We start from the raw sequence: 16,498 nt of genomic DNA on the forward strand, positions 1-16,498 counted from the left end.
AGGGCTGGCCGCTGCCTGCGGGGACACCAGGGGACACTGGGGACACCAGGGGACACCAGGGGACACCCCATGGCACCCCATGGCCGCGGCCAGGCACTCGCCCAGGGCTGGCCGCTGCCTGCGGGGACACCAGGGGACACTGGGGACACCAGGGGACACCAGGGGACACCCCATGGCACCCCATGGCCGCGGCCAGGCACTCGCCCAGGGCTGGCCGCTGCCTGCGGGGACACCAGGGGACATTGGGGACACCAGGGGACACCAGGGGACATCCAGGGGACACCCCATGGCACCCCATGGCAGCGGCCAGGCACTCGCCCAGGGCCGGCCGCTGCCTGCGGGGACACCAGGGGACACCAGGGGACATCGGGGGGACACCAGAGGACACCCCTCGGACACCCCTAACCCAGGGAAACCCCCGGCCCCACCCCAAACCCGTCACACATTTTGGGGGGGGGTCTCCCAAAATGGTTTTATGCGTGTGTCCCCTCCAATTCCAGGGTGTTTCTGGGGGGTTTTTGGGGCCCCCCTGGGGTTTTTGGGGTCACTTCTGGGGTTTTTGAGTCTCCCCCCGAGGTTTTGGGGTCCCCCCTGGGGTTTTTGGGGTCCCCCTGGGTTTTTTGGGGTCACTTCTGGGGTTTTTGAGTCTTCCTCTGGGGTTTTTGGGGTCCCTGCTGTGATTTTTTGGGTCACTTCTGGGGTTTTTGAGTCTCCCCCCGAGGTTTTGGGGTCCCCCCCCGGGGTTTTTGGGGTCCCCACCTGTCCACGAGGGGCCCGCGGGCGGTGCCCAGGCTGTAGATGCTGCACAGGATGCGGTAACAGGACACCTGCACGTCGTCCACTGCGGGGACAGCGGCGTCACCACCCGCCCCGGCTGTCCCCAGCGTGTCCCCAGCGTGTCCCCGCTGTGTCCCCATGCCCCTGACCCTCCCAAACGTGTCCCCTGTCCCCACCTCCCTTTAATGTCCCCCTGTCCCCACCCTGTCCCCCTGTCCTCCCCACCCACACCCCAACATGTCCCCAACACGTCCTTGTGTCCCCAAGCCCCCCGTCCCCACCATGTCTCCTGTCCCCCCTGCTGTCCCCTGTCCCCTCTGTCCCCCTGTCACTGCTGTCCCCGCTGTCCCTCTGTCCAGCTGTCCCCCCTGTCCCCACTGTCCTCCCTTGCTGTCCCGCTGTCCCCCCTGTCCCCCTGTCCCTCTGTCCATCTGTCCCCATGTCCCCCTGTCCCTCTGTCCCCCTGTCCCTCTGTCCCCCTGTCCTTCTGTCCCTCTGTCCCTCTGTCCCCCTGTCCCCGCTGTCCTCCCTTGCTGTCCCTCTGTCCCCCTGTCCATCTGTCCCCATGTCCCCCTGCCCCTCTGTCCCCCTGCCCCTCTGTCCCTCTGTCCCCCTGTCCCCCTGTCCCCCTATCCCCGCTGTACTCCCTTGCTCTCCCACTGTCCCCATGTCCCGCTGTCCCCCTGTCCCCACTGTCCCCCTGTCCCTCTGTCCCCACTGTCCCCCTGTCCCCCCTGTCCCTCTGTCCCCCTGTCCCCCTGTCCCCCTGTCCCCACTGTCCCCACTGTCCCCCTGTCCCCATGTCCCCCTGTCCCCCTGTCCCCCTGTCCCCACTGTCCCTCTGTCCCCACTGTCCCCCTGTCCCTCTGTCCCCCTGTCCCTCTGTCTCCCTGTCCTTCTGTCCCTCTGTCCCACTGTCCATCTGTCCCCCTGTCCCACTGTCCATCTGTCCCCCTGCCCCTCTGTCTCCCTGTCCTTCTGTCCCCCTGTCCCCCTATCCCCACTGTCCTCCCTTGCTCTCCCACTGTCCCCATGTCCTGCTGTCCCCCTGTCCCTCTGTCCCCACTGTCCCCCTGTCCCCACTGTCCCCATGTCCCGCTGTCCCCCTGTCCCTCTGTCCCCACTGTCCCCCTGTCCCTCTGTCCCCACTGTCCCCCTGTCCCCACTGTCCCACTGTCCCCCTGTCCCCCTGTCCCCATGTCCCCCTGTCCCGCTGTCCCCGCTGTCACTCACGGATGACGTCGTCCCCGAACTGGTGCTGTGCCAGGTGCTCGAAGAGGGCGGTGAGGACGGGCAGCAGTGCCACCGAGGTGTAGGTGACATTCTGGGCCACGCCCTTGGTGGGGGCGCGGGTCGGGGTCCCCCGGCCCAGCCGCAGCTGCTCCCCCAACTTCTCCATGTCCTCGGCCGCCGACTCGAAGAACGAGCGCAGCCCGGCCTTGACGATCTCGGGGCCCGACTTCATCACCGTCCTGGGGACACGGGGACATCGGGGACATTGGGGACAGCAGGGGCATCGGGGGCATCAGGAACGTCGGGGACATCGGGGACATTGGGGACATCGGGGACATCAGGGACATGGGCACTGAGAGGGACACAGCCCGGCCTTGACGATCTCGGGGCCCGACTTCATCACCGTCCTGGGGACACGGGGACATCGGGGACATTGGGGACATCGAGTGCATGGGGGATATTGGGGACATCGGGGACATCGGGGACATGAGCACTGACACAGGGACACAGCCCAGCTTTGACGATCTCGGGCCTGACTTCATCACCGTCCTAGGGACACAGGGACATTGGGGACATCGAGGGCATTGGGGACACTGGGGGCATTGGGGACATCGAGGGCATTGGGGACACTGGGGACATTGGGGACACCGGGGGCACTGGGGACATCGAGGGCATTGGGGACACTGGGGACACTGGGGGCATTGGGGGCATTGGGGACACTGGGGACATCGAGGGCATTGGGGACACTGGGGACACTGGGGTCACTGGGAACACTGGGGACACTCGGGACATCAAGGGCATTGGGGACAGCAGGGACACTGGGGACATTGGGGACACTGGGGACATCGGGGACACAGTGACAGACACACACACACACACACACACACACACACGGCCACGTGGCCGCGGTGCCACCGCTGTCCCCACCTGGCGTCCAGGGAGCGGGCCAGGATGAGCAGACAGTTCACCACGGCCGGGGCGTCCGTCCCTGGGGGGGACAGTGACACCGGCTGGCCCCAGTGTCCCCCAGTGTCCCCCAGTGTCCCCAGTGCCCCCCAGTGTCACCCCAGTGTCCCCCAGTGTCCCCCAGTGTCCCCAGTGCCCCCCAGTGTCACCCCAGTGCCCCCCAGTGTCCCCCAGTGTCCCCCAGTGCCCCCAGTGTCACCCCAGTGCCCCCCAGTGTCCCCAGTGTCCCCCACTGTCCCCAGTGTCCCCCAGTGTCCCCCAGTGTCCCCCAGTGCCCCCAGTGTCCCCCCAGTGCCCCCCAGTGTCCCCCAGTGCCCCCCAGTGCCCCCCAGTGTCGCCACTGTCCCCACTGTCCCCAGTGCCCCCCAGTGTCCCCCAGTGTCCCCCAGTGCCCCCCAGTGTCCCCAGTGCCCCCCGGTGTCCCCCAGTGTCCCCACTGTCCCCAGTGTCCCCCCAGTGACCCCCAGTGTCCCCCCAGTGTCCCCAGTGCCCCCCAGTGTCCCCGCTGTCCCCAGTGTCCCCCAGTGCCCCCCAGTGTCCCCCCACTGTCCCCAGTGCCCCCCGGTGTCCCCCCAGTGTCCCACAGTGTCCCCCAGTGTCCCCCCACTGTCCCCAGTGCCCCCCGGTGTCCCCCAGTGTCCCCACTGTCCCCAGTGTCCCCCAGTGTCCCCCCAGTGTCCCACAGTGTCCCCCAGTGTCCCCCCAGTGTCACCCCAGTGTCCCCCAGTGTCCCCCAGTGTCCCCCCACTGTCCCCACTGTCCCCAGTGTCCCCCGGTGCCCCCCAGTGTCACCCCAGTGTCCCCCAGTGTCCCCCCACTGTCCCCAGTGTCCCTCAGTGTCCCCCCACTGTCCCCCCTGTCCCCCAGTGTCCCCCCACTGTCCCCACTGTCCCCAGTGCCCCCCAGTGTCCCCCAGTGCCCCCCAATGTCCCCCCAGTGTCCCCCCAGTGTCCCCGGTGTCCCCCAGTGCCCCCAGTGCCCCCCAGTGTCCCCCCAGTGTCACCCCAGTGCCCCCCAGTGTCACCCCAGTGCCCCCCAGTGTCCCCCACTGTCCCCAGTATCCCCCAGTGTCCCCCAGTGTCCCCCAGTGCCCCCCAGTGCCCCCCAGTGTCCCCCAGTGTCCCCACTGTCCCCAGTGTCTCCCGGTGCCCCCCAGTGTCACCCCAGTGTCCCCCAGTGTCCCCCCACTGTCCCCAGTGTCCCCCCAGTGTCCCCAGTGCCCCCCAGTGTCCCCCCACTGTCCCCAGTATCCCCCAGTGTCCCCCAGTGTCCCCCAGTGTCCCCCCAGTGTCCCCCCAGTGTCCCCCGGTGTCCCCACTGTCCCCAGTGCCCCCCAGTGCCCCCCAGTGTGTCCCAGTGTCCCCCGGTGTCCCCAGTGTCCCCCGTTACCGAACAGTGACACGCGGTGCCGGACGAGCGCGGCCAGTTTGCAGAACAGGCTGGAGGGGAGGGGGGGACAAAAAGGGGGGGGGTCAGGGGGGTCCCCAAAACCCCAAACCCCACAGCAGGGGGGGACACAAAGTGGTCAGGGGGGTCCCCAAAACCCAACCCCCCCCGGGGGATCCCACACCATGGATTTTGGCGTTTGGGGGTGCTGGGGGTTTTGGGAGGATTTTAGGGTTGGGATTTGGGGCTCGGGAGGTTTTGGGGTGGGATTTTGGGGGGGTTTTAGGGTTGGGGATTGGGGCTCAGGGGGTTTTGGGGTTGGGATTTTGGGGGGAGGGTTCGGGGTTGCGATTTTGGCCTCGGGGTGCGGGGGTTTGGGGTGGGATTTTGGGGGGGGATTTTGGGGTTGGGATTTTGGCCTCGGGGGGGTTTTGGGGTGGGATTTTGGGGTGGGATTTTGGGGGGGGATTTTGGGGGCGATTTCGGGGTTGGGATTTTGGGGGGGATTTCGGGGTTGGGATTTTGGCCTCGGGGGGGTTTTGGGGTGGGATTTTGGGGGGGGATTTCGGGGTTGGGATTTTGGGGGGAGGGTTCGGAGTTGGGATTTTGGCCTCGGGGGGGGGTTTGGGGTGGGATTTTGGGGGGGAATTCGGGGTTGGGGTTTTTGGGGGGAGGGTTCGGAGTTGGGATTTTGGCCTCGGGGGGGGTTTTGGGGTGGGATTTTGGGGAGGGATTTTGGGGGCGATTTCGGGGTTGGGATTTTGGGGGGGATTTCGGGGTTGGGATTTTGGCCTCGGGGGGGTTTGGGGTGGGATTTTTGGGGGGGATTTCGGGGTTGGGATTTTGGCCTCGGGGTGCGGGGGGTTGGGGTGGGATTTTGGGGGGTTTTGGGGTCCCACCTGGTGATCATCTCCTTCTCCTTGTTGGAGGCGTGGCCGCCGCTGCCCAGCACCTGGGCCGGGGTGGACAGGAAGTAGAGGCAGTGGTTGTGGAAGTACTGGTTGATGAGGGGCAGCAGGATCTGGGGGGCACCGGGGGGTCAGAGGGACCCCAGAGCCCGCGGGGGACCCCAAAAAATGCACGGGGGGGGCCGGATACCCCTTAGAGACGCGAAATACCCCCCAGAGACCCCAAAGAACCCACAGAAACCCCCAAATAACCATAAAAATCTCCCCAGACCTCTAAGAACCCCAAATACCCCACAGAGACCCCAAATACCCCATCAAGACCTCCCAAAACCTGTAAGAACCCCGAATACCCCACAGTCACCCCAAAACATCTATAGGGGACCCTAACACCACCCCCAAATCCCCCAAATTCTCCAAGGGAACTCCTAAAAACCCCACAGGGGATCCCAAACTCCCCCTGGGGCCAGCCCAGCAAGGGGGGGGTCTGTCCCAAACCACCCTGACCCCCCCGCGTCCTCCCCCTTTCTGCAGGGTTTTTGGGGTGTCTCGTCCCTGTTTTTGGGGGGCCCCGCCCCCATTTTTAGGGTGTCCCGCCCCCATTTTTGGGGTCCCCCTGACCTTGGCGAAGAACTTGATCTCCTGCTCGTGGGGGGATTTCTCCACCCGCCCGCTGCTGACCACGGCCTCTGGGGGAAAACGGGGGTCAGGACGGGTCCCGGGGGGTCCCACGGGATTGGGGTGTCCCCAGGATTTGGGGGTGTCACCCCTGGGATTGGGGGGTCATCCCCCGGGATTTGGGGTCACACCAAAATGAACTCCTGGGCGATGTCCAGCCAAGGGCTGGGAGGACTCCCAGGGGATTTGGGGGACTGCCAGGGGATCAGGGAAAATTCCAGGGATTTGCGGGTGCCCCATGGTCTTTGGGGTGCCCCAGGATATGGGGGTGCCCTCTGGGATTTTGGGGTGCCCCAGGATTTTGGGGTCTCGCCCAGATGTGCAATGAACTCCTGGGCGATGTCCAGCCCAGGGCTGGGGGAACTCCCAGAGGATTTGGGAGACTCTCAGGGGTTTGGGGGGGGGTCTGAAGGTGCCCCCGAGGATTTTGGGGTGTCCCCTGGGATTTTGGGGTCTCACCCAGATGTGCGATGAACTCCTGGGTGATGTCCAGCCAAGGGCTGGGGAGCACCCAGGGGATTTGGGGGACTCCCAGGGGATCAGAGAAAATCCCAAGGGTCTGGGGGGGGGGTCTAAAGGTGCCCCCCGGGATTTGGGGGTGCCCCCCAGGATTTGGGGTCTCACCCAGGTGGGCGATGAACTCCTGGGCGATGTCCATCCAGCGCAGCAGCTGCTGCAGGAAGCCGAAGGCGAAGCGTTTCTCGATGGACGACGTGTCCAGCTCCATGTCCTTCAGCCCCCTGCCACCCGGGGGGGGACCCCGAAACTCAGCACCCCCTCCCCGAATTCCCTCCTGAGCCCCCCGAGCTCTCCCCGAATCCCCCAGACCCCCCTCCACTCCCTGTGCACCCCCCAGCCCCGAGTGCTGCAAATCTTGGGGTCATCCCCGGATTTGGGGGAGATTTTGGGGGGATTTTGGAGTCCCCCCAAAAACTTGGATCCCTCCTGGACCCCTGGCACCCCCCCACTCCCCGATCCCCCTGAATTTGGGGTCTCTCCAGGGATTTTGGGGGGATTTCAGGGGCATTTTAGAGGGATTTGGGGGGGATTTGGGGGGTGGATTCTGGAGTCCCCCCAAAACCTGGATCCCTCCTGGACCCCTGGCACCCCCCCACTCCCCGATCCCCCTGAATTTGGGGTGTCTCCAGGGATTTGGGGGGGATTTCAGGGGCATTTTAGAGGGATTTTGGGGGGATTTAGGGGGGGATTCTGGAGTCCCCCCAAAACCTGGATCCCTCCTGGACCCCTGGCACCCCCCCCACTCCCCGATCCCCCTGAATTTGGGGTCTCCCTGGTGCTTTTGGGGTTTTGAGCCCCTCCCAGGACCCCCAATTCCCTCCCCAGTCCCTGCGCTCCCCCCCCCCCCCCCCACTCCCCGCTCCCTCCGGGATTCCAGCTGTTCCCGGAGGGTATTTTGGGGTCCCCGGGGGGTTTTTGGGGGGTCCCCTCACCGGGTCACGGCGTATCCGTGCAGCTGCAGGAACTTGAGCAGCTCCTGGGCCTTCTCGCGGTCCCGCGCCTTCTCCTTGGCCGTCAGCGTGTCGTAGGGCACCAGCAGCGGGTGGGACCCCCCCCCTGCGCCCCAAATCAGCCTTGGAGCCCCCAAATCAACTTGGAACCCCCGAGATCACACCCTGAACCCCCCCTGCGCCCCAAATCAGCCTTGGAGCCCCCAAATCACACCCTGAGCCCCCCCAAATTACACCCTGAACCCCTCCTGTGCCCCAAATCAGCCTTGGAGCCCACCCCAAATCACACCCTGAGCCCCCCAAATCACACCCTGAACCCCCCTCCTGTGCCCCCAAATCAGCCTTGGAGCCCCCAAATCAACTTGAACCCCCCAGATCACACCCTGAACCCCCCCTGTGCCCCAAATCAGCCTTGGAGCCCCCAAATCACACCCTGAGCCCCCCCAAATCACACCCTGAGCCCCACAAATCACACCCTGAACCCCCACAAATCACACCCTGAGCCCCCCAAATCACACCCTGAGCCCCCCTCCTGTGCCCCCAAATCAGCCTTGGAGCCCCCAAATCAACTTGAACCCCCCAGATCACACCCTGAACCCCCCCCAAATCACACCCTGAGCCCCCCACTGCGCCCCAAATCAGCCTTGGAGCCCCCAAATCACACCCTGAGCCCCCCCAAATCACACCCTGACCCCCCCCAAATCACACCCTGAACCCCCCTCCTGTGCCCCCAAATCAGCCTTGGAGCCCCCAAATCAACTTGAACCCCCCAGATCACACCCTGAGCCCCCCCAAATCACACCCTGAACCCCCCTCCTGTGCCCCCAAATCAGCCTTGGAGCCCCCAAATCAACTTGAACCCCCCAGATCACACCCTGAACCCCCCCCAAATCACACCCTGAGCCCCCCACTGCGCCCTAAATCAGGCTTGGAGCCCCCAAATCACACCCTGAGCCCCCCCAAATCACACCCTGAGCCCCCCAAATCACACCCTGAACCCCCCCAAATCACACCCTGAACCCCCCCAAATCACACCCTGAACCCCCCTCCTGTGCCCCAAATCAGCCTTGGAGCCCCCAAATCACACCCTGAGCCCCCCCAAATCACACCCTGAGCCCCACAAATCACACCCTGAACCCCCACAAATCACACCCTGAGCCCCCCAAATCACACCCTGAACCCCCCTCCTGCGCCCCAAATCAGCCTTGGAGCCCCCAAATCACATCCTGAGCCCCCCCAAATCACACCCTGAACCCCCCTCCTGTGCCCCCAAATCAGCCTTGGAGCCCCCAAATCAACTTGGAACCCCCCCCCAAATCACACCCTGAGCCCCCCCAATCGGCACCTTGGAGCCCCCAGATTACACCCTGGACCCCCCCAGTTTGGGGGTTTGGGGGTCTCACCCTTGGCCTCCAACTCCCTTGGGGTTGGGGGCTCCCCTGGGGTGTCCCAGGGGGTCCCCCCCATTTTGGGGAGGGGTCTCACCCTCAGCCTCCAGCTCCCCTGGGGTTGGAGGCTCCCCTGGGGTGTCCCAGGGGGTCCCCCCCATTTTGGGGAGGGGTCTCACCCTTGGCCTCCAACTCCCTTGGGGTTGGGGGCTCCCCTGGGGTGTCCCAGGGGGTCCCCCCCCGAATTGGGGAGGGGTCTCACCCTTGGCCTCCAACTCCCTTGGGGTTGGGGGCACCCCTGGGGTGTCCCAGGGGGTCCCCCCCATTTTGGGGAGGGGTCTCACCCTCAGCCTCCAACTCCCTTGGGGTTGGGGGCACCCCTGGGGTGTCCCAGGGGGTCCCCCCCGAATTGGGGAGGGGTCTCACCCTCAGCCTCCAGCTCCCCTGGGGTTGGGGGCTCCCCTGGGGTGTCCCAGGGGGTCCCCCCCATTTTGGGGAGGGGTCTCACCCTTGGCCTTCAGCTCCCCTGGGGTTGGGGGCACCCCTGGGGTGTCCCAGGGGGTCCCCCCCCGAATTGGGGAGGGGTCTCACCCTTGGCCTCCAACTCCCTTGGGGTTGGGGGCACCCCTGGGGTGTCCCAGGGGGTCCCCCCCATTTTGGGGAGGGGTCTCACCCTCAGCCTCCAACTCCCTTGGGGTTGGGGGCTCCCCTGGGGTGTCCCAGGGGGTCCCCCCCGAATTGGGGAGGGGTCTCACCCTTGGCCTCCAACTCCCTTGGGGTTGGGGGCACCCCTGGGGTGTCCCAGGGGGTCCCCCCCATTTTGGGGAGGGGTCTCACCCTTGGCCTCCAACTCCCTTGGGGTTGGGGGCTCTCCTGGGGTGTCCCAGGGGGTCCCCCCCGAATTGGGGAGGGGTCTCACCCTTGGCCTCCAGCTCCAGCTTCTTCTTGCGGCCCCAGGTGTTGTGGTAGTTCTCAGCCAACTGCTCCGCCATGGCCTGGGGGGTTTGGGGGGATTTGGGGGGGATTCAGGGGGGGGTTTGGGGGCGGTTTTTGGGGAATTCGGGAGGGTTTGGGGGGATTTGGAGGGGTCTTGGGGGGATTTGGGGTGGTTTGGAGGGAATCGGGGGGGGTTTTCGGGTGGTTTTAGGGGGATTTGGGGGGACTTGGAGGGGTTTTAGGGAGATTGGGGGGGTTGGGGTGGTTTTGGGGGGACTTGGGGGGATTTGGGGTGGTTTTAGGGGGGTTGGGGTGGTTTAGGGGGGGTTTTGGGGGGGCCACCCCCGGGGGGTACCCCAGGGAACACAGGGGGACACTGGGGGCACTGGGGGACACTGGGGTGACACTGGGGGGTCACTGGGGGGACACTGGGGGCACTGGGGGACACTGGGGTGACACTGGGTGATACTGGGGGGCACTGGGGTGACACTGGGGGACACTGGGGAACACTGGGGGGCACCGGGGGGCACTGGGGTGACACTGGGGGGCACTGGGGGGACACTGGGGTGACACTGGGGACACTGGGGTGACACTGAGGTGACACTGGGGGGACACTGGGGGGACACTGGGGGACACTGGGGGGGCACTGGGGGGACACTGGGGGGCACTGGGGGAGACTGGGGGACACTGGGGTGACACTGGGGTGACACTGGGGTGACAGTGGGGGACACTGGGGTGACACTGGGGGACACTGGGGGACACTGGGGTGACACTGGGGTGACACTGGGGTGACAGTGGGGGACACTGGGGGACACTGGGGGACACTGGGGTGACACTGGGTGACACTGGGGGGCACTGGGGGACACTGGGGTGACACTGGGTGACACTGGGGGGCACTGGGGTGACACTGGGGGGCACTGGGGGCACTGGGGTGACACTGGGGGACACTGGGGTGACACTGGGTGACACTGGGGGACACTGGGGTGACACTGGGTGACACTGGGGGGCACTGGGGGGCACTGGGGGACAGTGGGGTGACACTGGGGGACACTGGGGTGACACTGGGGTGACACTGGGGTGACACTGGGGGACACTGGGGGGCACTGGGGGGCACTGGGGTGACACTGGGGGACACTGGGGGACACTGGGGGACACTGGGGTGACACTGGGGGAAACTGGGGGGACACTGGGGTGACACTGGGGTGACACTGGGGACACTGGGTGATACTGGGGGGCACTGGGGGGCACTGGGGGACACTGGGGTGATACTGGGGGGACACTGGGGGGCTCTGGGGTGACACTGGGGGGACACTGGGTGACACTGGGGGGCACTAGGGGACATGGGGGGACACTGGGGGACACTGGGGGGCACTGGGGGGCACTGGGGGACACTGGGGGGACACTGGGGGGCTCTGGGGTGACACTGGGGGGCACTGGGGGACACTGGGGGGCACTGGGGTGACACTGGGGGACACTGGGGGACACTGGGGGGCACTGGGGTGACACTGGGGTGACACTGGGGGACACTGGGGGACACTGGGGATACTGGGGGGCACTGGGGTGACACTGGGGTGACACTGGGGTGACACTGGGGGACACTGGGGGACACTGGGGGACACTGGGTGACAGTGGGGTGACACTGGGTGACACTGGGGGACACTGGGGGGGCACTGGGGTGACACTGGGGGACACTGGGGGGACACTGGGGGGGCACTGGGGTGACACTGGGGGACACTGGGGGGCACTGGGGGGCACTGGGGTGACACTGGGGTGACACTGGGGGACACTGGGGGACACTGGGGATACTGGGGGGCACTGGGGTGACACTGGGGTGACACTGGGGGACACTGGGGGACACTGGGGATACTGGGGGGCACTGGGGTGACACTGGGGTGACACTGGGGTGACACTGGGGGACACTGGGGGACACTGGGGTGACACTGGGGTGACACTGGGGGGTCACTGGGGGGACACTGGGGGACACTGGGGGACACTGGGTGACAGTGGGGTGACACTGGGTGACACTGGGGGACACTGGGGGGGCACTGGGGTGACACTGGGGGACACTGGGGGGACACTGGGGGGGCACTGGGGTGACACTGGGGGACACTGGGGGGCACTGGGGGGCACTGGGGGACACTGGGGTGACACTGGGGGACACTGGGGTGACACTGGGTGACACTGGGGACACTGGGGGGCACTGGGGGGGCACTGGGGTGACACTGGGGGACACTGGGGTGACACTGGGTGACAGTGGGGTGACACTGGGGGACACTGGGGGGGCACTGGGGTGACACTGGGGGACACTGGGGGGCACTGGGGTGACACTGGGGGACACAGGGCGACACTGGGGGACACTGGGGTGACACTGGGGTGACACTGGGGTGACACTGGGGGACACTGGGGGGCACTGGGGGGCACTGGGGGACACTGGGGGCACTGGGGTGACACTGGGGGACACTGGGGGACACTGGGGTGACACTGAGGGGCACTGGGGGACACTGGGGGGCACTGGGGGGACACTGGGGTGACACTGGGGGATACTGGGGGACACTGGGGTGACACTGGGGGACACTGGGGGACACTGGGGTGACACTGGGGATACTGGGGGGCACTGGGGTGACACTGGGGGACACTGGGGTGACACTGGGGGACACTGGGTGACAGTGGGGTGACACTGGGGGACACTGGGGGGGCACTGGGGTGACACTGGGGGACACTGGGGGGCACTGGGGGACACTGGGGTGACACTGGGGTGACACTGGGGGCACTGGGGGACACTGGGGGACACTGGGGTGACACTGGGGTGACACTGGGGACACTGGGGGACACTGGGGGACACTGGGGTGACACTGGGGTGACACTGGGGGCACTGGGGGACACTGGGTGACACTGGGGTGACACTGGGGTGACACTGGGGGGCACTGGGGGCACTGGGGTGACACTGGGGTGACACTGGGGTGACACTGGGGGGCACTGGGGGGCACTGGGATCCTCACCTGCAGCTCCCGGGACAGGGTGACCCCACTCAGGTCCACGGGCTGGGGGCTGTACCCGTGGGAGGGGTCGTAGGTAGCCTGGGGGGGGGGGCAGGGACATGGTGGGGGGGGGGGGTCAGGGGCACCCCAATATTTTGGGGTCTCCCTTCCCCACCCCATTGACCCCCCCCCCACCTCCCCCCGGGTGATTTTGGGGTGCCCCACACCCCTGACCCCACCCTCCACCTCCCCCCAGGTGACTTTGGGGTGTCCCCCAGCTCCCCCCAGGTGACTTTGGGGTGCCCCACAGCTCCCCCCAGGTGATTTTGGGGTGCCCCACACCTCCCCCCAGGTGATTTTGGGGTGTCCCACAGCTCCCCCCAAGGTGTTTTTGGGGTGCCCCACACCCCTGACCCCACCCTCCACCTCCCCCCAGGTGACTTTGGGGTGCCCCACACCTCCCCCCAGGTGATTTTGGGGTGCCCCACACCTCCCCCCAAGGTGTTTTTGGGGTCCCACCTGGGTGTTCTGGGAGATTTTTCGGGTTTTCTTCTTCTCCGTGCGCTCGTCCTCCCCCTCGCGCGCCTTCTCCACCGTCCACTCCCAGGCCAGCATGGCCTTGAGGGACTCCTTGATGGGCCACCGGTAAATCTCCTTGTCCTGGGGGGTCGGGGGGGGGTCAGGGGGCACCCCAAAATCGGGGGGTTTGGGGGGGGTTCCATGAGGAGGAGGAGGGAAGGGGTTGGGGACTCCCAGCGTGGCCTTGAGGGACTCCTTGGTGGCCACTGGGAGACCTCCAGGTCCTGGGGGGTCTGGGGGTGTCCCCCCGGGTTTGGGGGGTCCCTCTGGGTTTGGGGGGGTCCCGGGGGGGTCCCGTGGTACCTTCTCAGAAAAGGTTTTGTAAGGTCTCAGCATCGGGTGGGTTTTGGCTTCTTCGTCCACGGTCTCCCCAAAAGTCCAGTTGTTCTGGATCTGGGGGTGGGGGGACACAAGTCAGGGGGGGCTCGGGGACATCGGGCTGGGGGGGACAGAGGAGATCTGGGGGGGACAGAGGAGATCTGGGGGGGACAGAGGAGATTTGGGGGGGACACCCAGGGGTGAGGGTCCCGGGTGCTCCGTGGAGCTGGAGCAGCTCCGGGGTTGTGCAGATCTGGGGGGGCTCAGAGGGGCTGGAGGGGTCCCACGGGTCTGGGGGGGTCCCAGGGGTGTCTGGGGGTGTCCCGGAGGTGTCTGGGGAGTCCCAGGGGTGTCCCATGGGTCTGGGGGGGTCCCACGGATCTGGGGGGGTCTCGGGGGTGTCTGGGGGGGTCCCGGAGGTGTCTGGGGGGTCCCAGGGGTGTCCCATGGGTCTGGGGGGGTCTCAGGGGTGTCCGGGGGGTGGTCCCGGAGGTGTCTGGGGGGTCCCAGGGGTGTCCCACGGGTCTGGGGGGGTCCCAGAGATGTCTGGGGGGTCCCAGGGGTGTCCCACGGGTCTGGGGGTGTCCCATGGGTCTGGGGGGGTCTCAGGGGTGTCTGGGGGTGTCCCGGAGGTGTCTGGGGAGGTTCCAGGGGTGTTCCATGGGTCTGGGGGGGTCCCAGGGGTGTCTGGGGGTGTCCCAGAGGTGTCTGGGGGGTCCCAGGGGTGTCCCACGGATCTGGGGGGGGTCTCAGGGGTGTCCGGGGGTGTCCCGGAGGTGTCTGGGGGGTCCCAGGGGTGTCCCACGGATCTGGGGAGGTCCCAGGGGTGTCCCACGGATCTGGGGGTGTCCCGGAGGTGTCTGGGGGGGTCCCAGGGGTGTCCCACGGGTCTGGGGGTGTCCCATGGGTCTGGGGGGGTCCCAGGGGTGTCTGGGGGTGTCCCGGAGGTGTCTGGGGGGTCCCAGGGGTGTCCCACGGGTCTGGGGGGGTCTCAGGGGTGTCCGGGGGGTGGTCCCAGAGGTGTCTGGGGGGTCCCAGGGGTGTCCCACGGGTCTGGGGGGGGTCTCAGGGGTGTCCGGGGGGGGGGTCCCAGAGGTGTCTGGGGGGTCCCAGGGGTGTCCCACGGATCTGGGGAGGTCCCAGGGGTGTCCCACGGATCTGGGGGTGTCCCATGGGTCTGGGGGGGGTCCCAGGGGTGTCTGGGGGGGGTCCCAGAGATGTCTGGGGGGTCCCAGGGGTGTCCCACGGGTCTGGGGGGGTCTCAGGGGTGTCCCATGGGTCTGGGGGGGTCCCAGGGGTGTCTGGGGGGGTCCCAGGGGTGTCCCATGGGTCTGGGGGGTCCCAGAGATGTCTGGGGGGTCCCAGGGGTGTCCCACGGGTCTGAGGGTGCCCCACGGGTCTGGGGGGGTCCCATGGGTCTGGGGGGTCCCAGGGGTGTCTGGGGGGTGGTCCCAGGGGTGTCTGGGGGGTCCCAGGGGTGTCCCACGGGTCTGGGGGTGTCCCATGGGTCTGGGGGGTCCCAGGGGTGTCTGGGGGGTGGTCCCAGGGGTGTCTGGGGGGGTCCCAGGGGTGTCCCATGGGTCTGGGGGGTCCCAGGGGTGTCTGGGGGGTGGTCCCAGGGGTGTCTGGGGGGTCCCAGGGGTGTCCCACGGGTCTGGGGGTGTCCCATGGGTCTGGGGGGGTCCCAGAGATGTCTGGGGGGTCCCAGGGGTGTCCCACGGGTCTGGGGGTGTCCCATGGGTCTGGGGGGGTCCCAGGGGTGTCCGGGGGTGTCCCAGAGGTGTCTGGGGGGTCCCAGGGGTGTCCCACAGGTCTGGGGGGGTCTCAGGGGTGTCCCATGGGTCTGGGGGGGTCCCAGGGGTGTCCCACGGATCTGGGGGGGTCTCAGGGGTGTCCCACGGATCTGGGGGGGTCTCAGGGGTGTCCGGGGGGGGTCCCGGAGGTGTCTGGGGGGGTCCCAGGGGTGTCCCACGTGTCTGGGGGGGTCCCAGAGGTGTCTGGGGGGTCCCAGGGGTGTCCCACGGGTCTGGGGGTGTCCCACGGATCTGGGGGGGTCTCAGGGGTGTCTGGGGTGGTCCCAGAGGTGTCTGGGGGGTCCCCACCTTGTCGAAGGCCCACTTCTCGTGCGTGTACTCGGCGTATTTGTTGATGAAACCGTCGAGCTTCTCGGGGATGATGACACTGGGGGGGACACGGGGGGACACCGGGGTCAGGGGGGGACACTGGGGTCAGGGGGGACACAGGGGGACACGGGGAGACACCTGGGTCAAGGGGGACACGAGGATGAGGATGGATGAACCCCGTGGGGGCCTGGGTGGGGTTGGGGGGTTTGGGAGAGGGTGGGGGTCTCCATGAGGACGAGGATGGATGAGGATGGGGGCTCTCCACAAGGGATGGATGGATGGATTGAGGAGGGGTCTCCATGAGGGTCTGGAGGAGGATGGGTGGGGTTGGGGGGTCTCCATGAGGATCTGGATGGGGTTGGGGGGCTCTGGATGAGGAGGGATAGGGTTGGGGGTCTCCATGAGGATCTGGAGGAGGATGGGTGGGGTTGGGGGGTCTCCATGAGGATCTGGATGGGGTTGGGAGCTCTGGATGAGGAGGGATGGGGTTGGGGGGTCTCCATGAGGATCTGGATGGGGTTGGGAGCTCTGGATGAGGAGGGATGGGGTTGGGGGGTCTCCATGAGGATCTGGATGGGGTTGGGAGCTCTGGATGAGGAGGGATGGGGTTGGGGGGTCTCCATGAGGATCTGGATGGGGTTGGGGGGCTCTGGATCAGGAGGGATAGGGTTGGGGGTCTCCATGAGGATCTGGAGGAGGATGGGTGGGGTTGGGGGGTCTCCATGAGGATCTGGATGGGGTTGGGGGGCTCTGGATGAGGAG

General features: G+C 66.9%; 1 protein-coding gene across 1 annotated transcript in view; it reads right to left on the reverse strand.

Annotated features, from left to right (window-relative positions):
- Window positions 1-16,498, reverse strand: part of LOC137466159 (ryanodine receptor 1-like) — a gene marked incomplete at its 3' end in the record, with an annotated part of 73,758 nt that overhangs the window by 25,690 nt on the left and 31,570 nt on the right. Inside the window, 13 exon segments of the mRNA XM_068178014.1 lie at window positions 760-841; window positions 2,011-2,249; window positions 2,938-2,998; window positions 4,366-4,415; window positions 5,262-5,383; window positions 5,889-5,956; window positions 6,570-6,685; window positions 7,397-7,520; window positions 9,722-9,797; window positions 12,738-12,815; window positions 13,236-13,376; window positions 13,599-13,688; window positions 15,716-15,794. Coding sequence (XP_068034115.1) covers window positions 760-841; window positions 2,011-2,249; window positions 2,938-2,998; window positions 4,366-4,415; window positions 5,262-5,383; window positions 5,889-5,956; window positions 6,570-6,685; window positions 7,397-7,520; window positions 9,722-9,797; window positions 12,738-12,815; window positions 13,236-13,376; window positions 13,599-13,688; window positions 15,716-15,794 — 1,326 coding nt within the window.

Source organism: Anomalospiza imberbis, unplaced genomic scaffold, assembly GCF_031753505.1.
Source record: "Anomalospiza imberbis isolate Cuckoo-Finch-1a 21T00152 unplaced genomic scaffold, ASM3175350v1 scaffold_145, whole genome shotgun sequence".
Lineage (NCBI taxonomy): Eukaryota > Metazoa > Chordata > Aves > Passeriformes > Viduidae > Anomalospiza > Anomalospiza imberbis.